The 24090-nt window shown below is 44.7% G+C and overlaps 1 protein-coding gene across 2 annotated transcripts in view; it reads left to right on the forward strand.

Moving 5' to 3' along the window:
• The window catches only part of MGAT5 (alpha-1,6-mannosylglycoprotein 6-beta-N-acetylglucosaminyltransferase), a 341991-nt gene that overhangs the window by 233357 nt on the left and 84544 nt on the right, over positions 1-24090 (forward strand). For both annotated transcript variants that reach the window (XM_043573265.1, XM_043573264.1), the window contains exon 12: positions 13434-13567. In XM_043573265.1, the coding sequence (XP_043429200.1) occupies positions 13434-13567 (134 nt within the window). The remainder of the gene's footprint in view (positions 1-13433; positions 13568-24090) is intronic.

Consider the following 24090-nt stretch of genomic DNA (forward strand, 5'->3'; position numbering starts at 1 on the left):
AGTTGTCACAATTTAGCAAAACTACCAATACATCTTTCCTTTGACTGAGCAGGTCATATCTAAGAGTCTATCCCAGAGATAAGTGAGCAAAAATTAAAAATGGTGTGTGCACAGGTCATTTATTGTGGCACTATTTGTAATAGGCAAAGACTGGAAATAACCCAGATGTTTTTAATAGGGGACTGAGTGAATGACATGGTCCACTGATAGAGGGAAGCAATGTGAAACTGTGAAGAGCAGTGAGGGCAGATGGGGCGCCAGGGTGGCTCAGTCGGTCAAGCATCTGATTCTTGATTTTGACTCAGGTCATGATCTCACGGTTCATGATTTTGAGCCCTGCATCCAACTCTGCACTGACAGTGAAGAGCCTGCTTGGGATCCCCTCTCTCCCTCTCTCTCTCTCTGCCCCACCCCTGCTTACACTCTCACCCTCTCTCTCAAAATAAATAAATAAACTTAAAAAAAAAAAAAAGCAGTGAGGGCAGTCCCCACTGTCTGGGGAGATGACTGGGATACTTTATGTGATAAAACCAAAATGCAAGGCAGCTTCTCAACCTGTTCCCTTCTGTCTAAGAAGGCAGTGTGTGCGTACATTAGTGTGTATGATTTGCCTGTACTTTTGAGAGAAATTATGCAAGCATAAATAACAAGCCGATGAAAGTGACCTCCCTTGGAGGAAAGGTGTGCAGGATCAGGGATAGAAAGTAGATGTTTTTTTTTAATGTACCTTATTTTGACTTTGCAACCATGTAAATGTTTTATGTAATTAAAAAAAAGTCATCACTAAAAACTGAAAACAGATTGAAAACATGAAACAGGCCCAGTGTTCTATCTATCAGATGAGTATGAGTGTCCCACACAGAGAAAACAATTACTTCGGGAGTGACTTTTAAAGCTCAGTCTTTGGTCCATACATTCATAATGGGAAATACTTAAATTGATATTTGAAACCTTTACAGGTACACTCTAAGAGCCACAATTTTCAGGATATGAGATCAGGGGGAATATTTAAAGAATTTAAGTAAAGACTGTATAATCTTCAGCTTAAGTAGGAAGTATCAATATAAACTTATTCTTTATCTTTAAGAAGGAAACGTTTCCTAGCTCTGTACTTTGAAAAGGATCAAGAGTAAAGACAACCCGGTAGTAAGGAATAGCCTTGGTGCTCAGACTGGGAACCCTTACATACCTTTCCCGCTACTCTGAGGGAACCTCGTACTCAGATAAATAGCTGGCCCCAGGTCTAGCGCGGGAAACTTTCATAATGGGACATGTCGACATGCCAGAAAGCAAGGAAACAGGGGTGGAGTCAGAAGGATGCCCGAGTCAAAGATGGGGTAGTTTGAGAATCACAAAGAACAGCTACAGAGGACTCCAGTCAAACCGGTGACAGATAATCCATGAGTCCAGGATGATCCTCCAAACAAGAAAACCCACAAAATCAATCTGTCCCCCTTTCAAAGTTGCCAGGGCACCACTTCAGTACTCTGTAAAATAAAGGGAAAGAATCCAACTTTGATGCTGCCTTTCTAGGACAAATTGTACTTGAAGATAATCAAAGAGCTGATGAAAGAAAATTGTTAATCATGAAGAAATCACAGCTAATAAATGCCAAAGGAATAAAGAATTAGAAAATCAGCATTTTGGGGGCACCTGGGTGGCTCAGTCAAGTCAGTTAAGTGTCTGACTCTTGATTTCAGCTCAGGTTGAGCCCTGTATCCAGCTCTGCACTGAGAGCACAGAGCCTGCTTGGATTCTCTCTCTGCCTCTCCTTCTGCCCTTCCCCTGCCTGCACTCTCTCTATTTCTCTCAAAATAAATAAACTTTAAAAAAAATTAGCAGGGTGTTTGGGTGGCTTAGTCGGTTAAGTGTCCGACTTTAGCTCAGGTCATGATCTCATGGTTCACAAGTTTGAGCCCCATGTTGGACTCGGTGCTCACAGCTCAGAGCCTGGAGCCTGCTTAAAATTCTGTCTCCCTTTCTCTCTGCCCCTCCCCCACTCATGCTCTGTCTGTCTGTCTGTCTCTCTCTCAAAAATAAACATTAAAAATTTTTTTAAATAAACTTAAAAATATAATCATTTTGGTAGTCCTGAAGAGACAGTTGAGCAAGGCAGGGGTCGTCTGTGGTTGCTTCAGCCATCACATCACAGGTTGATGGCAAGCTTTCTCATGGATGACACTGTCTTAAATGGAGGAAATAGGGACATGAAGAAGGAAATTAAGCAGTTTGAGACCTTTATCATGTTGTGATGTGTCTGGGCTGGAGAAGTGACACAAAACAGTGACTCCCAAAGCCTGCCCACAGAGAACTCGAGTGCCTCCTCAAGAGGGGGTCCCATTCTTTCCATGTGTCAAAAGGGTGGATCCGGTCTACCATAGTCATCCCCACAGAATCCATTCCCTCACCTTCTGGATAAATGTGGCTATTCTAGTGGTCTGAAGGGGAAGACTGTTGCTTTGAACATGAGGAAGTGTCAAGTTATATTTATGTATTGTTAATTTTTTTTAATGTGACAAATTCACTAGCGTTTACTGTGTGGGTTGATAATAGGCATTGTGTAGTTGAGGTATAAATCTGCACATGTATTACAGGTGCACTAGATGGTGCTCTGCTGGTAAGTTGCAAAATGGAAAGTGTGGCTCCGCAGAAATAGTGTTGCACTTGTAGAAGTCTGTTATCTTTCCAGTCCGGCTGTTGTGTGACCAGATTTAGCAGTGTTCGGGCACGTGTGGAGTGCAGAGGGGAGGCTGGGGAAGCTGGTCAGAAAGGACCCAGAGGAGGATAAAAAAAGAAAAGGCACCATTGCTGACACATCTGGAGGATCAGTGACCTGAGGTTGTCCTGACCAGAGCGCTTTTGCTTTTAAACATTCAGAGCACACTTCTTGCTTTAAAGCAGCTTCTATTTCTGCTCTAACTCATCTCCTCCCTAAATTGGTGGAGTTTTTACAAGTTGAAAAACCTGATTTTTCTTTACTGTTTGCCCCAGATCTCAGAATTTCACGGAAACTGTTCTCTTTGTGTATCCGGTTTGCATTAGGGCATTTTTGTGCGTGTCATCAAAGACCATTCTGGACGCCTCCCTGAGTGGCTTCTACACGGACCAACTGAGTGGTCAGACAACACTGAGTCCTTTCGGCTACATGTACTGAGTGATGATTTTTTCCAAGAAGCTGCAAAGTCTGGTGGTTCCTCCCTCACGGCGGGCCCCTCGTGCTTGCACTCACCTCTTGTCCACGCTCCAGGTGGCCTGTGGGCTGGGCATTAAGGCCATCTCTTGCCCCACAGTGAGATCTTGAGAGCTCAACTTGGTTTGGACTATCCCTGATCAGAGACCACAGTGCCCTCCCTATGCCCTTCTCTCTCCACCTCCGTACCCCTCCCTGGATGCTGGCCCCAGTCCTCCTGACAGCCCGCTGGTGTCTGAAGATGCCCCCCCTAGATGCCTCCCCACTCTCGCTTCCTTCAAATCACTCTGAGAGCAAAACTGTATTTTTTTTTCCTTGAAGAGTCTATTTAAAAGACTTCCCCTATCATCCCAGTTAAATTGAAGACAAAGGTAACCCAATTTCAAAAACAGAAAAAGCCTCCCCTGATGGAACAAGGCCCCCCATACCCTAATATAAGCATTATTTTATTTTCCGTGAGTATATTTTTACGTAGTTGTAAATACACAATGAAATTCTGTATCTCCTTTTTTCCTCCTTCACTTAAGAGATCAAAATATTTTTCAAGGTTCTGCTTTTAAAATCACAATTTCCAAGGCTGTTTTATAGTCCATCAAGTGACTAGCTCCTAATTTGTACCTATTTGGGGAAACTTTTGTTGTTTCTTGTTGAAAATTAACTGCTTTCTCTGGGCTTGACAGGGACCTGGCTTGACCTTATATTTAGGCATTATTTCAGTCGGCAGTCTGTGCTGTAAGGTACATACTGCTTTTTCTAAACTCCTAAAGGCTGTCTTTTATTTTTCTCAGTTCCCGACAAGGTGTATTGTACCTCAGTAAATGAATGCAAGCCATTTTCCCATCCCATTTCCAAGAGAAAATAAAGCCCTGAAGTTGACGACTTATACCTGGAGTTACTCGTACTTGGATAGCTGTCATTACCTGCATGACACCCTCTTCCACAGCTTCATCTGGCTTATGTAAAAACATCATCAGTGGTGAAACGTCTTTATCTGAGTTGTGTTTCTTCCTCCCCTTCCCTGGAGACGATAGCTGAAAGTAGAAATAGCAGTGATGACCAGATTCCTCACCCCCGGTCTCAGGCAAGTTTGTCCCAGACATCCCATCATTGGAAAATTTCAGTAACATCCAACTATCCGCTGAACAACCTCACCGTTCATGTCACCATCAGAGAACATTTTCTGTTCCCTACACAAAATCCGTTTGTATTAGTTTATTTTTAATTAATTAGTGAATTAGTGTTTTGAGAGCCTGCAACATTTCGGCTGTCATTCACAATCTGAAGATACCAATTTGGCTTCTGGGTGCTCACATTGTGCACTTGCAGTCAGGGGTGGGGAGTATTCAGCATTTCTCCATACATGTAGAAGTTTGGGGCAGAAAAGACAGGGAGCTGTCATGGAGTTAAGTGAAGAGCAGGCTGGGATTCTGGAGGCATTAGTTGAGAGCCTTCCCATTTCACCTCCACCCCTCTCCTTTGTTTACACCATCTGGTCTGTCTCATGCTGTTCACCTCCTCTTGGCTTTTATGCATCTTCCAGGGTGTCACGTTTTCTCTGACATGCACATTGCGTGTGTGTTCCTGGGTCTGGAAGCCCCTAGCCCTTACCCCCAACACATATACCCTTGCTTATCCTTCAGGGAAGCGTCCTGTCCTCCAGAAAACCTTCTCTCCCTGAGCCAGGCACTGCTGCTCTATGATTCTTGCACCTGTGTTCCAGCCCCGATTCCTACCTTGTGAGCCCCATAAGTGTACTCACTGCTCAGTCCTCCATACCTGAAGTGGTAAACATCACTGGTGATAAATGATTGTTGAATGAAGAATAAAAAGACTCCATTTTCCCCAACTACAGAATGGCACTAATGAAAACATAAGTTAGATCATGACACCAAGATGCTCACAAAGACGTGGCATCTTACTGTAGGGAAAGACCAGTCATCCCAGTGGCCTCAAGGCACCAGTACCTGTCTGGCCTTGTCTCTTACTCCATGTCTTCTTCCTCACTGCTCTGTAGCCCCCTACCCTGTGCCTTAGGGGCACGCTTCTACCCCTGGACCGTTGGATTAGCTATTCCATCTTCCGAACATTCTTCCCTTAGACTTCGATGTCTCTTTCTTGAGGTTTTTAACTCAAATGTCACTGCAGTAAGACCAACCCTGAGTCCCCCTCTTTTAAATACAACTTCTTTTTCGCCCCATTTCCTGTGCCCCTTCCCTGCTTTATTTTCCATGTATTACCAGGCAACATTTATGCTTCACTTTTTTTTCTTTTTCCCCCTGCCCTGGAATCTGAGACATATAATAGAGCTTTTGTCTCTTTGGTTCATTGATGAAACTCCCAACACCTTGAAGAATTCCTGGCTTCTGGTAGGCATTTATAAAATAGTAATTGAGTTAAGTTAAATTGAACAATATTGCCTGTTCTGTTTTAGTCCATGCAACAAGGTAAGGAAGAGTGAGATGTGTTATACAAACTTAAAATTACAGAAGCTTCTCTGTTGAAACTGCATTGTACACCTGAAACTAATGTAACATTGCATGCCAGTGATACCTCCCCCTCCAAAATAGGTTAAAAAAAAAAAAAACAACTTACAAAAGTTTCTTAGGGCCAGTGGCTTCGAGTTGCTCTCTTTTCTTCCCATGGAATTTGTTCATGTTGTTGGGATTTCCAGAGTTCATTTCATACTCTTCTTGTCATTGACATTCTAACTCTGAATTTCTCCCAGAATTTGGGGCTCATGGTCACGTTTATTTGCATGATCCGGTTGAAATAGTGGCTTGTAGACCAAAAAATTCTGCCTGACAAAACAGGACTTAAAGAAATGAGCCACTTTCCCTTCTTGTAAATGATAAACCTGTTGGCTTCAGCTGAGATCAGTTGCTTCCATATACAATTTTATTTTTAGGGCCTGACAAGCCAAGGAGTTGTTTGTGATTCAAACTGCCTTTTGGCCTTTGACTTCGATCAGGAGGACTCTTGCCTTTTATTTCTGTGCAGACTGGTGAGTGATAGCATCAGGCTTACAGTTCCTTTGTCTGAGTCTCAGCCTTCAGGAGCGATGTTCTTCTGAGGAGTCCATTCCCTCCTAAATTGCTTTTTGACACTTGAGAAATTTGCTCTCCTGTGCCTTTGTCAACAGTTCAGGTGCCCATCATTTCGGCCCAGCTGTACATAATAGTTTCCCTAGCTTGCATCCTGATCTCTCCTCTCTCTCCCTCCCTCCCTCTCTCCCTCTCTCTCTCTCTCTCTCTCTCTCTCTCTCTCTCTCTCTTTTTCTTTCTCTCTCTGAGCTCATCATCACCACCATTTGAAAAAATTCAGTTTTGGTAAAATTTGAAGTATAACATCACTAGCTGTGTAGTTTTTTTAAAAGCAGGTAACTTCTGGGGTGATGTGACTGCATTTTTCAGTAAAGTTTTTTCTATGATGCCAGTTACATCATCAGAATCCGCACCAACATCCTGAATGGCAGTCAGTATTCTTCTTACCCTCTTTGTTAACAAAGTCTTCAAATATACAAAAAGGGTGAAAGAAGTGTACAAAAGAAACCCATAGCCTAGACTCAACAATTAAGTTTTCTTTACTTGTTCTGTGACCTATCAATCCATATGTCTCCCTTCTCTCTATTCATCAGTCCGCATTTTTTTTTTTTTTGATGCGTAAAAGAAAATCCATAGGTGTTCAGCATATCATTAACTAGACTTCAATACTGGTCACCAAACCAATTGTTTTTCTTTTTTTATCTGTAACATTGCATTATTTTACTCTTTGTGTCCCCAAATGAATGTAAGCTCAGTAAAGGGAGCTTCATTTATGATGGTTTTATTCACTGGTCTATGCTCAATTCTGCCTAAGTTGTTTTCTGGCTCATAGTGAGTACTCAACAAATGTGCTGCTGATGAATGAGTTGATAGTACTTAGAAACCTGTGATGTTAAAATTTTACAACTCGGCATCACTCATTTGTTTCCCTTCTTCCCACCTTCAACTTTGTGACCTAGATTCAAAGATAGGTTAGTTTATCAATTAAAAAAAATTTATTGAACACCTGTCAGTAGGCATGAACTAGGTTCTGGAATAGAGTGATAAGCCGCCTTGGCAAATGGTTAATTCCATGAAGAACAGGCTTTAGTTGTGGAACTTTTGTGCAAAGAGCCTGGTGCTGGGAATAGTTTAGGCATGACCTCTGATGCTTGTTAATGTAGATCAACCTACAAGAGTCTGTCACACCAGTTAATTAAGCATTCCCCGTTGACTTAGTCGTGTGTGCTAAAGATATTTGCTCAATTCCTACTATGCTCTGGGAGTCGGCATAAGACATGGTTCAGCCTCAAAGAGCATGCAATCTGTCATGGGAGATATTAACATGTGAACGGGGCTGTAAGTCTTCCTGGACTAAGAGGAGGGCTACTTACCTCAGTGTCAGGAAGTTAGGGAATCCCTCAACTAGGAGGTGGAGGGAGCTGAGCCTTCAAGGGAGGAGGAGGTGAAAGATACACCAGACATGTGCCAGCACAAGACAAGATGGAGAACATGCATTGCAAACCCCGAGTAGGTCATCAGAGAGCAGAAGTATCAGAGGGTGACCTGAAATGAAGCTGGGATGACAGGTAGACTGGCCCGTGCTTCATCCGGAAGGCAGTGAAGATTTTTAGCCAGAAACTGCCACAGTTACATGATTGTTGCAAAGAATACTGTGTTATCACAGATGATGTATTGGAACAGGGAGCAGGGAAGGAGGAAAGGCAAGGCTGGCGGTACAGAGACCACTCAGAAATCCACTGCAGAAGTTAGAAGAGCGAGGGACGCCTGAGTGGCTCGGTCAGTTGAGTGTCCAACTCTTGATTTCAGCTCAGGTCATGGTCCCGGGGTTGTGGGATCGAGCCCCGCATTGGGCTCCATGCTAAGTGCAGAGCCTGCTTAAAATTCCTCTCTCCCTCTCTCCTGCTGTGCCCCCTCTGTCCTGCTTGCTTGTGTGTGCTCTCTCTCTCTCTCTAAAAAGAAATAAAGAGCTACAAGAGTGTGATCATCTACAATACTAGTTGATTTCGAGTTGGAAACATCTTGTAGGATCCTAACATCTTGTAGATCCTAAACATCTTGTAGGATGTATTAGTCTGGATTTCTGTCTTGTCAACTTGGTCACAAGGGTTCGTTGGCTCTTGTCCCTGGGAATTGTTGAAACCGGCTTTAGGTTGAGCTGGATTTGGGCTTGGAGGATATCTTTATTTTCTCCCTCTCTTGGCTTTGCCTTTCTCTGGATTCGCTGGCTTCATTCTCACATGGGCACACAGATAACATCTGCAGCTCTAGACTTCCACCATGTCTGCTTGGTGATTGAAGTAGCTGACTTGTCTTGGAGCAGCTGTGATACGTGGGACTTGGATCACACACCTATCTTTCAAAATGAGCCATGGTCACATAGAGTCTTCTGTATTATGTGTCTATCCTTGGAGGCATGGGGCATGGAGACAGCCAAGGGGTCAGGACTGGCGGCACTCCAACCACCTAAATAAAATAGAATTGCATGACTTGGGGTAAGTGTGGTTCTATAAAGCGATCTGGCAGACCAGAACCATGGGGCATCCCAGCTGATGGAAAGAGTTCATGCCCTGAAATACTATACTAATTTAACAATCAGTGATGAGCTGTGGGTATTAACCCACAAAGATGCCTATGGTGCATTTGTAAGTGAGTAAGAGTAGGTATAGTAAGATCCAGTTTTGATTTTAGGATAAAAAAAGTCATAAGTATAGGGGAAAAATCCACCAATGGTAGTTATTTTTAGGTGGTAAGGTGATGGATGGTATCTTTTTTCTTACATCTTTTTCTATGGTTTACAGTAGAAAATTTTACACAGAGGCTATGTCTCTGTTATAATCAGGAAAACCTAAATAGTCATTTCAATGAGGCCAAAACAAAACAAAACAAAAAAAAAAAACTTCCCTATTACAGAAGTCCTGACAAGAATCAAGGTCAGAACTAAGAGTGGTGCAGAGGAAGAAGAGGGTTGAGATTTTCGAGCAGGTGAACATCATCAGGACTTGGTAAGGGCTGAGGGAGGAGACCAGGGTGGGTCTGTAGTTTCTGCCCTTGGCGACCTGCTGGTGTGGGAGTCCCCAACGCGGAAGCACCAGCTGTGGTTAAAGGCCAGCACAGCAACTTTTAAAACGAATATTTGCACATTTTAGTGCAAGTGCTTAGGACTTAGTGGTGGAAAGACAGACTTCAGAGATGTAGGCACTGAAAGAAGGGTCAATTTGACTGAATGCAATTTTTTTTAAGCTTATTTATTTGCAAGAGAGTGTGCTCACGCACACACATAAGTGGGCTAAGGGCAGAGAGAGAGAGAATCCCAAACAGATTCCCCAAACAGATTTAGCACCAAGCCCAATGTGGGGCTCAGACTAACAAACCAGGAGATCATGACTTGAGCTGAAATCAAGAGTTGGGTGCTTTAACCGACTGAGCCCCTGACCAAATAAAATTCTTGAATTAAATTTGAAATTAGGATGTTATTTATTATTGCTTGGTAGGAATAAATGCCTCATTTATTAAGTAGTTGGCAAACTGTGAGGGCAGAGACTCCTTGTTGTTGTCGTCTCTCAACACCTTGCATTTAACCGGTTTTTTACAGAGTGCTCTAAAATGGTTGTTGTTGAATGAATTATCAAGCTAACCTCCCCATAGTTCTTAGAAAAAATCATCGCTGTGATCTGCTTAGGAAGCCCATCAGGCTGATTTATAATCATTTGTAAATAGGTGCTTCCAAAGTACTTAAAATAATGCTTTTCTTAAAAAAGAAAATACTTGTTCTGAGTTATTTTAAGGCCACTGTTAATGTTTAGCAAATCCCCTTCTGTTTGTCACATGTAAAAAATCAGCTTGGTCCCACAAATATGTAGCATAAGTCACTCAAGAAACTGGGGTAATCTTAGACACATTTTTTCCCCTTTGGTCTTTTCGTGTGTACTTTGGTCTACCTTGTAGCATTATTTTCCTCAGAAGCGTGTTTACCACTGTAGACAGAGCCCAGAAAATAAAATATTTGGACCACGAGGCTGTATGTTAAAATGTTTTAAGGAGCTTGAGTTCTGAGACCAGCTGTTGTGGCTCTGAATCGCAATGTGTAATTTCCTCCCGTGCAGACTTGGGTAGTTGAAGTATCTCCCCCCATTTTCTCATGTGTACAAACAAGTTAAAAGATTGTCATGAAGATGAAATGAAACAGTCACTGTAAAGCACTTAGCACAGGACACCACACATAGACAGTACTCAAATCTTAGCCATTTAAAACAAAGTCACATTTGTTCACCACCTGGGATGAGTAATTTCCAAAAATGCAGGATTTCCTGTATCCCACTTATGACGAAAAGTTTTTTTAACATTTATTTATTTGTGTGTGTGAGAGAGATAGAGTGTGAGGAGGGGAGGGGTGGAGAGAGAGGGAGACACAGAATCTGAAGCAGGCTCCAGGCTCTGAGATGACAGCACAGAGCCCAATGCGGGGCTCGAACCCACGAACCAGATCATGACCTGAGCTGAAGTCGGATGCTCAACCAACTGAGCCACCCCGGTGCCCCTATGATGAAATTTTTAAAATTTACCTTGACATGTAAATACTTTCTCTTTGAAACCCTCCCACCACAGCTAAATTCTCTATTCCCATCTTCAGGCAGAGCAAAAGACAAAGCTTGGGATGAAGTTGGATCTCCACAGAAAGGTCATTTTGGAGAGCTTCAGTCTCTCTTGATGACTTTTGACTTATTATTAACTGATTTTAGGAATATGTGTGTTGAGACCATGGCCCTCAGGGACGATGTCACCAGGCAGGTACCCAGCTGCTGGCCAGCTCCTTGGAAGGGAGCCACATCAGGGCCTGTGGCTACTTCTGAATCACCGGCTGGGCAGGTTGCAGCTGCATGACCCCGCCTGGCCCCCTTGCCCGGCGTCCTGTGGCAGGTTCAGCGTTCCCTGGGAAGATTCATGGGAAGTCTGACCAGCGCCAGTGAAATGTGGCCGTGCCATTGATAGGTGCAGCCTTGAGTCTTCTCCACGGTCCTTACCAGCGCTTACAGGCTGCCCATCCCCAGCTAACACCTCCAGACCAGAGAGAGGAGTCAAAATAAAGTGTTGGCGTGAAAACTCAGAGAAGAGCATGTCTCTGTAATTGTTCATACAATGTCAAAATTGATTTAGTACCAAATGACAGTCGTAAAGCAGTCATAAAAAGCCCACCGTTTCTCACAAGTTTTTTAAATAGGTTGTTGGCTCTCTCACCCTCACTGTTTAAGCCAGAAGCTATGGGAATTTTTGACGCAAAAATACATACATGTATGAGTTATTCTTTTCTTTTTTGGGCTTTGATGATTTTATTTTTGACTCTACGTTAGTATGTTATATTTTTTCACCTTTTAAGTTGTTTCAGATGATAGATTCAAAATTCACCCTTTTAATGAAGTGCCCATATAGGGACTGGATAACTGATTTCAGAGAAGATTACGTAAAGCATGGAGGTTTAGTCACCGTATACATTTTCTGAAGGTAAAAAACACAGACTCAAAGTTTAGACAGTTCTTATTTCAGAATTTTGACAGCTAGAAGTTTCACAAAGAGATATTTTAAGCTGCATTACTGACCTTTTGAATGTGCTGCGCTCTCTTCCCCTCCCTCATCCTCCTTCAAAGCCCCTCACCAGCAGCTCCTCAAAGAGAAAGAAAAGGCAACCATTGCCCCTTATTGACAGTAGAATTTATTCACTCATTTACTTTCCAGCCAACTGCAGCCGTTGCCATCGCCTCTGGGCACTTGTTCAAGAATACAGAAATGAAATAACAGATTGGCCAGACCGAACACAACTCCCCAGTCACAACCCTATTATCTCCTCATTCTGTCACCCCCATTAGGCAGAAGCCTGGGAGACTAGATGGTGATAACACAGTATTTACGCAGCTCATTCATGTCCACAGTTCACGGCTTTCCGCTGGCGTTCCCTCATTCGTCTGTGTGCGGGGCAGAGGAGAGTGAGGCCTGGGGCTTTAGGTTCCTAGGTCTTTGCACAAGCCTCCCCCTGCCCATTGTAAAGGGTTTCTGTGCAGGTCCCCTGCCTGAGAAAGAGCTCCTGCAGCCTGGGGAAACCGGAGTAAGACAAGGGGGCCAACCTGCTCCGTGTGCTTACCACCTCCCTGGGGAAGGAGTGTGATCAAAGCCATACGTACCCCGCATTGTGTGGATTTGTCTGAATATTAAGTGTCTCTCCATTTAGGGTATTTATAGCCGCTCTATTCAGGTCAGAATCAAGCAGAGCAGTTGCTTTATTTAATGTTATGGGGCCTCTGCAGGGTCATTTACTGAAAAACACATTTCTCTGGGCAGAATGTGTAGCAGAGGAGGGTCTCTGTTTCGACTACAGAGAATTGTTTTCTGATTTTTGCCTTCCAGTGAAATTCCTCTTAAAATGATAGGCACAAGAGACCAGTGTTGGAGGGAGGTGTGGGGTTGCTTCCCCACTGGATCAAGTGTTGAACTAGAGAAGTTTGAGAACTCATGTGAAAAGTGATCCAGAGGAAGATGCCTTGCTCTTCCAAGACAGTCTGTCTTGTAGACGAGACACTGCTCCTTGTGGTGGTTGGCTTCTCAGGGTGGCTTACATCCCAGTGAGTTTCACCTTTCTTTCTGTCTTCATTCCCTCCATCTGTTCAGTGTAGTTCCATAAGGACATCTCCCGTTAGTGAGTAATTCTTAGGGGAGGCGTTGATTGGTTTGGCCCCCAGCTCCCTTTTTACCCAGCTGGCATGAGATCACATGGCATGGGGCTGCCAACAGCGGCCTCACCCCTATGAGAACCCTTGATTCAACCCTGCTCTGGCCATTTGTTGGTAAAGCCAGGAAGGCAACGTTTCTGTCGGGAGATAGCGGGCCTTGTGCTAAGGAAATAGGAAGGAGGAGAGCACACAGCAGAATGCTTTTCAGACAGATGTATTTTATAGGCGGGGGTGGCGGGAGAAAAAGGCAGGATTTGGTTCAGGTTAATCCATCCTGGAGAGAATTCTTATGTGAAGGTTCTGCTAGGAATATGTGGGAGTAGGTAATCCCCTGCCCCCCCCCCTTCCCAGGTTAAGAAATAGAACAGGGTAAAATGAAAACATCTAATTATGTGCAAGGTGGTTTATCTCAAATTTGTGATCGTTGCTTCTTCTTGCTGATTAAATCCTAACTGCCCTGTCCTTTCCTTTCCACATCAGCTCATACCCCAGACAACAGCTTTCTGGGATTTGTGGTTGAGCAGCATCTAAACTCCAGCGATATCCACCACATTAACGAAATCAAAAGGCAGAACCAGTCCCTTGTGTATGGCAAAGTGGATAGCTTCTGGAAGGTGAGTCAGTCTGTGTGTGTGTGTCTCTCTCTCTGCCTCTGAAAAGAAGCTTGTTGGGTAATTTAATTTAACTTTGATCCAGGGAGTAATCAAGCCAAGTGCCCAGGGCTTAATGGGATCTGCTTAGAAGTGAACAAGACTATGCAAGGATTTGGCAGTTCAGCATGTGGGTATCTAATAAAGGCTGTATCTGCTCGTTTGCACAGTGGCTGCACAGAAAACCCCTCCACTCTTTGTTGGAAGTGACATGTTACAGCTTCTTTCACATCCTGTACTTGCTTCTGAAAGCGAGGGCCCTTCAAGGGCTGGATATCTTTCTGGAGCAAGGCATTGCATGGAGAGCTCCCGTACCAGGTGACTCTGCCTGTGCCTTTTGGGACATGGTGTGTGAAGCTAGAGCAGTGCTCTCTGCCTGGGGGAGCGCAGTGGTCTTCTTATGCCTTCTTAGCTGTGGGCAGCACCAACTACCCGGGAAGGGAAAACGCCTGCCAGGGCTGACTACAGGCACTTTCCTCTGAGGGATCTCGGGCGAGGCCACATCCTTGGCTATAGCCTGAGCCAGGTTTTCCAAAATCACTGGACTTGGGGACCTCCTGGATGATTTCCAGAGTCCATCTGGGAGAGGTATAATAGGAGAGGAGCTGGACGAGAGTGTGATCTGTTGACATGACTTCCAAACCTTTTTATATGCAAAGTCTGCCTGTGTATGCCACTGCCATAATTTTGATTGAGGACATGTTTGTATAGGACACAACAGTCTCCAGAACTTCAAAACATGACTCTTCCTAAACATAAAAGCTATCACTTTCCAGAATGATCAGGGACTGTGGTCTCTTGTTGTGTCTCTTGTATTGAGGAAGTTGGAAATCTGACCACTGAGTGAGCACAAGTGGTGTATGGGGTAAAGAACTCCCTGCTGTTGATTTTCTGACCCCGTGTTCAGAAAAGGAAAAGCCTTGCTGTCCTCTCTTCAGTTCTGTGATGCTAATGATACCAAAGGGACAGTTAAATCAGCCTCTTTCCAGGGAAACTGATTTAATTCCAGGTAACTGTCTTTGCTATAAACAACTAGAATTCTCCCTTAGTTTAGTACTGTGATCCTCATCGGGGGACACTTTCACCCCCAAGGGACACTTGGCAGTGTCTGGAGACCATTTTGGTTGCCATGACTGAGGGAGGTGCCATTGACTTCTAGGAGGTAGAGGTCAGGGATGCTGCTGACAGGGCATAGGACAGCCCCACAACAGAATTACCCGGCACAAAATATCAGCAGTGCTGAGGCTAAGAAACCTGAGCTGGTAAATAAGATTTATTTCTTACATCCATTATTTCTCATTTTCTCCTCTTGAGTAAAATAAAATCATGCAAGACTAAATGGTTATTTAAGACGTTCCCATGCACTTAGACATCTTTGCTTCCTTTGCATCAAAACCTGCCCTGTGTCAGCAGTTTTCAGCTGACTTTCAGCCAAAGAGGTTAAAAAGGACACTTTGGGTGTTGTCATTCTCAGCTCAGTTGTGAAGTGAGTGAATCATGGCACTGGGTTTAGGAAGACATGGGCTCTTTAAAAAAAAGTGTCACTCCTTTCTCTCCTCCACACCTGCTCAAAGGAAATAGTTTGCATGTCTATGTGAACTTGACCTTGCAATTATATCACTTCTGTTTTGGAACCAAGTGCAGCTTCCTTTTAGGTGCCTCTGGCAGTTTTTCAGTTTCCCTAGAAAAACAAAATAATACATTGGTTCTGAAAGCTTTTTGATCACCTTTTTGGGATAAAGGAATATTTGACTCTGAAAGAATGATTTTGTTGATGCCAGTCAGAATCCCAGAAGTGTTAGCTGTGTTGGCCCAAAGGATTTGTGGCATGATTTGGAAATCCTTCTGAAACTCCACAAATGACCCAACCTTCCTCTTACTATGAGTCATCCAAGTATTAAAAATGGGTGAGTGGCAGTGTGTCTAAATTAGTCTTCGATACCTCAAATCTGGGGTGTTAACTTCACTTTTATAGATTATTGCCCAATACTCTTTCTTTTTAATGTTTATGTATTTTGAAGGGGGGCGAGGAGGGAGGGAGGCGGGTGGGTGGGAGCGGGGAGCGGTGGAGAGAGAATCCCAAGCAGGTCTATGCTGTCAGTGTAGAACCTGTCACAGGACTTGACCTCATGAACTATGAGATTATGACCTGAGCCGAAATCAAGAATCAGATGCTCAACCATCGAAGGTCACCGAGACACCCCTATTGCCCAGTATTCTTGGATGAGAAAAGGCCCAAAAGATGAAAAATGTGGTGAGGTTTTTACATCAATTCAGGACATCTCAAACTTTTGAACACAATACAGTGTGTGAGAATTGTTACTTTTAACAAGACATCCCCGTCCTCATAGTGGCTAGTGAGTGTGCACAGAAAACAGACGTACCTTAAGTGTGATGTTAGTGCATCCACATTTCCAGGGTTGCATTCATCACTGCCTTTAGTCCGCAGGAAGTATTATATATTGTTTTTCCTAATCCATGCCCAGTCTCTCCCCCCGCCAATCTCCTTTGTTTCTAATCTCTTTGGGAAGAGGGGTGACCTCTGTCCTGGGAGGCTGAGGATTTTAGGGGGGGCATGTGGGCAGGTACATGTTTGAAGTCGACCATCTTGGGATGTCCTCCTTCCCCCTCAGATTCTAAGACTCGCTGAAATTCTGAATATATCTGCTGTGCCTTCAATCCTGTTGTATGTCCTCCCCTCTTTTGAGGGAATCTGCCTAGCTGCTGGGGCACTTGAGTGGGGGATGCCACCACATGCCTCCTCCGCCCTTGGCTCAATGGCTCAGTGGGTTGTCCTCTGACCCAAGGCAGCCCAGCATACTGGTGTTTGGCAGCCATGATTCTGGCTCAGAAAGCCAAGCTGGACCCAGGAGATTCTTCCCTTGGCATTGGAAAATAGAGGGGACCATGAGCCGCACGGACAGGAATCAAAAGGACATGTCCAGAGTTGTGATCAGGCTGAGGCAGAAGCTTCCCAAGAGTGCAGTAATGAGGAAGTGGGACCGATTTGGAAACAGGATGCTGTTGAGAGAATGATGGAACAGAACCCCAGGGAAGAGAGGTACCACCCTGAGAGAGGTGGGGTGCTCTGGAGGAGCCAGGAAGGAAGAAGAACAGACAGAAACCACCCATGCAATGTGCAGAGAAAGAGAAAGTAGCTGCCAGAGTTCCTCAAAGCTGCTTTTTTTTTTTTTTTTTTTTTTTTTGTAGATCATATATCCCTTTATCATGCTCTGTTCCCTTGCAGTATCCTAAGGGGTTTCTGTTCCTTAGAGTCATATGTAGGATAGCTACTAAATATTTGTCGTCCCTGCATTGCAAATGCTTATGAAGAAACATAATTTGTTAAATATAGAGGCTAAGAAGGAGTGGGCTACCTCTTAAGCTCCCCCCAGTTCTGCCTGAAATTGATGGCAGACGGACCTGTGGTCTTATCCTGATGTTACAGTACATAGTAGAGAGGTGGGAGGGGACCTTGCTGCCAGAATGCCAAAGGCACCCACTTAGGAAGCATCACTAAGCAGCAAGACCCTTAGCACCACATGAGACTGCTAACAGCTTAATCCCAAGTACAGATGTCTGTCTTAGCCCAGGAACCTATGGGTCTGAGTTCTTGATGTCTTCCTCTGGGGCATCCACTGATCAATCTGATCACTGGCATCCACTAACACGTGCCTAGAAGTCTACCCAGTGTGGTGGCCAGATTCAAGGCCCCTCAACATCCTATTACCAACGTCACTAGGAAATGAAAAATTGGTTGATTTTGTAAAAATAAGACATTTAAAACATTGTGGAAAGTAATATTAATTGCTGTCTTGATTAGCTGTATTATTTATTTCCATATTTCTTTAAAAATCCTATCCTGAGGGGCACCTAGATGGCTTGGTCGGTTGAGCGTCCGACTTCAGCTCAGGTCACGATCTCACGGTCCGTGAGTTCGAGCCCCACGTCGGGCTCTGTGCTGACAGCTCAGAGCCTGGAGCCTGTTTCAGATTCTGTGTCTCCCTCTCTCTCTGCCCCTCCCCTGTTCATGCTCTGTCTCTCTCTGTCTCAAAAATAAATAAACGTTAAAAAAAATTAAAAACAAAAAAATCCTATCCTGAGGGGCGCGTGGGTGGCTCAGTCGGTTAAGCGTCCGACTTCAGCTCAGGTCATGATCTCACGGTCCGTGAGTTCGAGCCCCGCTTTGGGCTCTGTGCTGACAGCTCAGAGCCTGGAGCCTGCTTCGGATTCTGTGTCTCCCTCTCTCTCTCTCTGACCCTCCCCCATTCATGCTCTGTCTCTCTCTGTCTCAAAAATAAATAAACATTAAAAAAAATAAAAAAATAAAAAAAAAAATAGTATCCTGAGCCTAACTGAATCTTGTATTGATGATGCAGGGTCAGCATTTTACATAGTTGTGATCCCACCTTTGTGTTCTCATTACTTACCGATGTATCATTGCTGTGAAAGTAAATGTCTTAAAGGTCTTGCTTTGAGCACCTCACGGGAATAAGCATAGCCTCTGAACAACCAGCCAGGGCAGCTTGTGAGGTAATTAACTGCTTTGAGCCTTAGGGTCCTGGTCTGTGAAATGGGTATGATAACACTACCACATAGAGCAGGGCTTCTGGGATGTACTCTTGCATATGAATCACCCAGCATCTTGTTAAAATGCCGATTCAGACTCAGAGCTTCAGGGCTGGGGCTGAGACCCCCAGGGGTGTTTCTCACAAGCACCCAGGTGCTGTTGATGAAAATGCATTTCAGATAGCATGCATGGCCTTGGGGGTGTTGGGGATTGTGTGAGGTCCCTGGCCCTGACTAGCTGGCCAACCAGTGAATAAATAATTCCTTTTTCCTCTTTCCTTTAGCTTTCCTGCTATATTTGTCAGGCTGCCAGCTGTCACACTACTTCTCACTACTGTTAGCACCTGATTACAGTGACCTACTCACCCCCCCACCCACCCAACCCACCCAGTCTCCTTTCCCACTAGCACATTTGTGGAACCTGGCCCCTTAGAATGGGGTAAACCTGTGGTAGGCTGTGGGCCCTGAGAGGAAGTGAGAGGCGTGGTGTCATCTGCTGTCCTGCTTTGTAGCATCTGTGCCTGCTGGGCCGTATTGCATAGTGGTCAAGGACACAGGCTCGAGCCGGATCGCTGGGTTCAAGTTCTGCCTCTTGCATCAGCTGCTTGATCAGGAGCAAGTTCTTAACTTCACTTGGCCTCTTTTCTCAGAGGGATGATAACAGGGTTTCTATAGCGATTAAATGACTTCATATTTGCAAAATGCTTGGAAGAGGGCTTGGCACACAGTGAGTCCACACAGTGATATTATGAATAGCACTACTGGGCCAGATAGAAGACATAGAGGGAATTGATGGGAGTATAAGATGGAGAATAGAGCCTGTGAGGAACAGGTAAATACAAGCCTGTCCAAAGATATTCAGATTCCATTTTTTGTAAATACTTTCTCATGTTTATTTATTTCTTTTGAGAGAGGGAAAGAGAGAGGGCACAAGCATGAGAGGGGCAGACAGAGAGAGAGAGAGAGAGGGAGAATCCGAAGCAGGCTCCATACTGTCAGTGCAGAGCCCAACGTGTGGTGTGATCTCCTGAGCTGTGTGGTCACGACCGGAGCTGAATTCAAGAGCCAGACACTTAACTGACTGAGCCCCCACTTTCCAGTTTTCTTAAACTATGTCAGTGGTTGGCAACCTCTGGCTCTCTAGCCAAATCTGGGCCTCTTCCTATTTCTGTAAATAAAGTCTTACTGGAGCACAGCTACACCTGTTTGTTGTCTATGGCTGCTTTTGCACCCAAATGGCAGAGTGGTATAGCTGTGACAGAGACTCTGTGACCAGCAAAGCCTAAAATACTTATTATCTGACACATTACAGGAAGTTTTCCAACCCTGAAACTACACCATGTCCCATGTAAACCAAGTCTCTCTTGGAGGACACATTTGGCTAACCGTCCTAGGCATGGATCTCATCAGATGTCTTTTTAGCTTATTCCAGGGGCTCTTGATCATGTTCTGTATGATTGAGGCTGATGGGTAAGCAGCACATGGAAAAACAAAGTGTCAATTTACCAAATTCCCTGTTACTCCATGACAAAGCCTCAGTCCCTGAGCCTGGCATTTCTTAACAGGCATTTCACACAGTCTGCCGCTTATTGGGTAACTGTTGCCTTGGTGGTGAAAGAGGATCTCAGCTTAGTGCAGGGTTAACATTTCTCTGAGCCCTCCATAGCCATCACTTAAGGAGGTACTCCCCGATTCCTCATGAGATGGTGAGACAGCGGCAACCCTCTTTCACCATCTTGGTTTATAGATGAGGAACTGATTCAAGGAGGAGGAGGGACTTGGCTAAGGTCCTGCAGCACATGATGTGACAAGTCCAGAACCAGGATCAGGGCTCTCTCTGTCTCTCACTTCCCCTCTTGGGCACATGCCTCCTTTGCTTGAGGAGCTATCCTGTGTCCCTCTTCTGGAAGGTGGTTCCATGTTGAGAGCAGGATTCAGAAGCCAGGAAGCAAGGTCCGCATGAGTGGCTAACATGCACAGCAGGCGTCCTGGGCAGAGGCTGGTGTAACAGGTAAAACACTGCTCCTGGTTGCTCACTACACAAACGGGGAGGCCTGCGACGGCCCTGCAGCCAGTTTTGCAAAGAGTAAGTGATAGACCTTTGTGAGCAATTCAAATTATTACTAGCTCTGGACCCCCAGGGCCTGGCTTACCTGAGCCCTAGCCTGCTCAGCAGCAGCCAAGTTCATCTAGTCCCCACTGAATTTGAAAAGCTTCTTTTTATCTAAACATCAACGACCATGTAGTTCTAAAGCATGGTCTAAGACAACACATAGGCCCATAGCCAGAGGCCTTGGGCACTAGGCCATCTAGAAATGTGATGCAAGCTTTGCCTTCTCTGTCCCTAACTTCCTAGCTTTCTAACTTTGTTTTCTGTGCAGCAGCAGCTGCCAGAGTGATTATTTTATATATATATATTTTTTAATGTATATTTTTGAGAGACAGAGAGCAAGTGGGGGAGGGGCAGAGAGAGAGGAAGACACAGAATCCAAAGCAGGCTCCAGGCTTTGAGCTGTAAGCGCAGAGCCTGACCCGGGGCTCGAACTCATGACCGTGAGATCATAACCTGAGACAAAGTCAGATGCTTAACCGACTGAGCCACCCAGGCGTTCCAAGAGTGATTGTTTTAAAAATATAAATGGCATTGTATTACTCCTCTTCTCAAAACCCTCCAGTGGCTTCATTTTAAACTTAGAGCACCTTACATTTATGGTGAAATGCCGTCTCCGTCAAATGGTTTAGTGAGGTTCTCTGCAAGCAAGCCGTGTCTGCTCTGCACCCACCATCTCCCTCAGCTCCCCTAGGCTCTGGCTACATGGAGTCCCACACACCGCTCCCTTCCCCCCGAGGGGCACAGCTGCTGGCTGGAAGGGCTGGCTGCTGCCTGCTCTGGCTTGCCCCAGCCCTAGCCTCCAGGGGCCACCCTGTCACATGCACCCTCAACCAGATGTCATCCCCCCCACCTCTATCACAGCATCCTCTTCCTTCCTTTTAAACAATTTTAATCATTTTGTGATCATGTATTTCTTTTTCTGTCAGCCTCTCCTGGTTAGACTCTAAACTCCTTGAGGGCAGAGCTTACTGATGGTGCTTTACCCAGCACAGTGCCTGGCACATAGTAGGTGCTGAATGAATCCATCTCCTCTCAATTTCATCTAATTTATCTGATTTATCTGGGAATCTTCACATACGACTTGGAATGTGTTTCGCTCTGGGCATTGCCCTATGCTCTCTGGTCCCAGGGACACAGGAAGAAGGGATTTGAGGAAACGGAGTGGAGCTACATGGGTGCCGACTCTGCAGCCCCCACAGATGTGTCAGGAGGTTTTCAAAAACCCTGGTGACATGAGCAGTGAAATGGCCTGGAAGGAGGACATTGCGCGGGGAGGCTGGGGGCCCGGCTCGGGGCCAGCTCGGCCGGCATCTCTGTGATTTGGGGGCAGGCACCCCCAAACGTATGCATGGAAGTCTTAGGGAAGAGGAATGAATTACTGATCCACACAACATGTGTGTACCTCAAATTAGTGCTGAGGGCAAGAACTAAACATCAGAAGAATCTACAAGGTTGATTCTGCCTATATAAAACTCTGGAAAATGCAGATTGACCTATAGCGACAGAAAGCAGATGGGTAGTTGCCTGGGGAGGGGTGAGAGACAGGCGGGCTCATGTCCACTGTGGTTGATGATGGTGTGATGGGCTCACGGTAGATCTTTATGTCAGCACGTATCAAATCGTATGCTTTAAACATGCGTGGTTTCTTATATGCCCATTATACCTCCGTAGGGCTGTTAAAAATAAATCCATGTTGGCCAACAGTGACCTGTGGGACAAACCTGGCCTCTGGCCTGCAAACTAAAAATGGTGTTTTTACATTTTGAAAGTCATAAAAAGAAAAACCAAAAAAGCAAAAGAATATGTGACAGATCTTGTATGTTCCCACAAAGTATAAAATGTTTACTGGCTGTCCCTTTGCAGAGCAAGTTTGCTAACCCCTGAGTGAGAATAAAAATTATTCCCCTATGTTCTTTGGAGCCCTGGGGACTAGCTACTATGGGAAGTCAGGGTGCAGCCTCACAGTGGCCCCACCTATCACAGCAGCTCTGAGTTACCTGTGGCATAGGTTTGAATTCCCAGTAAGACTTCACTGGGGAAAGGGTTTAACTGCTTTAAACAGCCAAACATGTTGAAAGTCTCTAGACTAGTCAACCTCTGAGTCTGAGATAGAATCCCATTCTAAAAACTATATAATTATCTAGCTTACTGATTTGGTTGACTTGGGCTCAGTTTAAATTAATGCAAAATTGGAAATGGGAGTAGTTTGGAAAAATGCCATCTTATTTTGCAATAGGAATTAGCTGCTCTTAGTATATTGTTTTAATGAACCCCCAGGGACCTTTGTAATTAAAGAATGTATTGGAATCCTTGAAGCGAACACAGTTTTATAGGTAGGTTAAACCTTGTCCTGTTTGTTTTTTCTGAATTTTTTTTTTTTTTTGGCTAGACTTTTCTTCCCAGATAATGCAGAGATAAACCAGATAAATTTAAACCTACCTTGAGTTAAATGGGTATACGTTTTGAAATAATGAAATTGGAATCAGTTCTATTGAGTTTGCTTGAAAATTAATGCAATCATGGTTCTTGCTAAAAAGGTATTCCAAAACATCCTTCTCTCTCCCCAGTTTTATTCCCCAAGCTTAGGTAGGAAAGATCCTCTGGGGGTATAAGCCTCTCTAGGGCAGACACTCAGCCATCCTCATTCACTTGTGCATGGTTTCCTCTCTGGCTCAGTTTCTGGCACATGTTAAAGTGCAGTCAAATCACATAGCCTTTCTGCCAAGTTGAAGTACAAGCTTGGAGTTGGGGGGAAGGGAACAGAAAAGAGAAACCAAATGCAAAGAGAAATACCTGAAACAAACCATTGGCTTTTAAGTTCTAAGGACTATGGTGCAGGTGACTTAAGGATTGTTCAAAAACAGTGTTGGTTGCGTGCTAACTGTAACCGAACCCCGGGTGCTATCCGCTGTAAGCACATCATTGTGCGGTAAGCAGACGAGTGCAGGTTTGAACATCACATTGGGAACTCAGAGAAACCATGGGCAGCCTTTTTTCCTGTCTCATCAGCTTTGTGGTCTGTTGTTTCTGTTGCCTGTTTCAGCAAGCTTTTTGCTCTCATCTTAAACCCATTGAGGTTTCCTTGTCCACTGGCAGAGAGAACATATTCTCCTTGTCGTACTTCTGTTTCAGCCCAGAAACACTGATTAGAGACAGTCTAGAGCAGTTGGAGGAGCCCTGGATGGAAGAGCAGGCACCCAGATTCTAATTTCAGCCACACCACTCCCTGGCCGTGCCTCCTTGCAGTTCATTAGCCCTTGGGTCTTGCTTTCCTCATCTGTAAAATGAGGCAGAGGACTGAATGTTCTCTTGTTTTGCTCCCTAGAGTTCTTATGATTCTATAATCTAAACTCTTTCTTGGCCTTCTCTAATTCCTTCAAGAGCAAGGGCACAGAGAAGATGGCCTACAGGACAACTTTATGGGCCATCAGAAATAGGGCACAGGGATGATAATTGGGCCAGGCCAGGCACAGAGTCCATAAAACCAACTGTCCAAGAAAAGGATGAGGTTGCTGTGACTTAGCGTCCATGTGTGTAAAAGAGATTTAAGGGATTAGTTGACAGTAAGCTCATGTGAGTCAACAGTGTGGGAAGCTGCCAAGAATTGATAATGGGCCTTCAGTTGAGGCATAACATGTAGAATGAAGGGCCAGTAGTTCCCATCCATTTGAGGGCACCTAGCATACTCCAGTTCCTGCTAATGCTCAGGGTATGTTGGGGCACTTCTTTCCTCTGCTGGGTGAGGCTGGCAGTGCTACAAGCATGGACTGCAGGGCTAGACTGGTGGGGCTCCATCCTGGCTATA

Source organism: Prionailurus bengalensis, chromosome C1 (assembly GCF_016509475.1).
Source record: "Prionailurus bengalensis isolate Pbe53 chromosome C1, Fcat_Pben_1.1_paternal_pri, whole genome shotgun sequence".
NCBI classification, from domain to species: domain Eukaryota; kingdom Metazoa; phylum Chordata; class Mammalia; order Carnivora; family Felidae; genus Prionailurus; species Prionailurus bengalensis.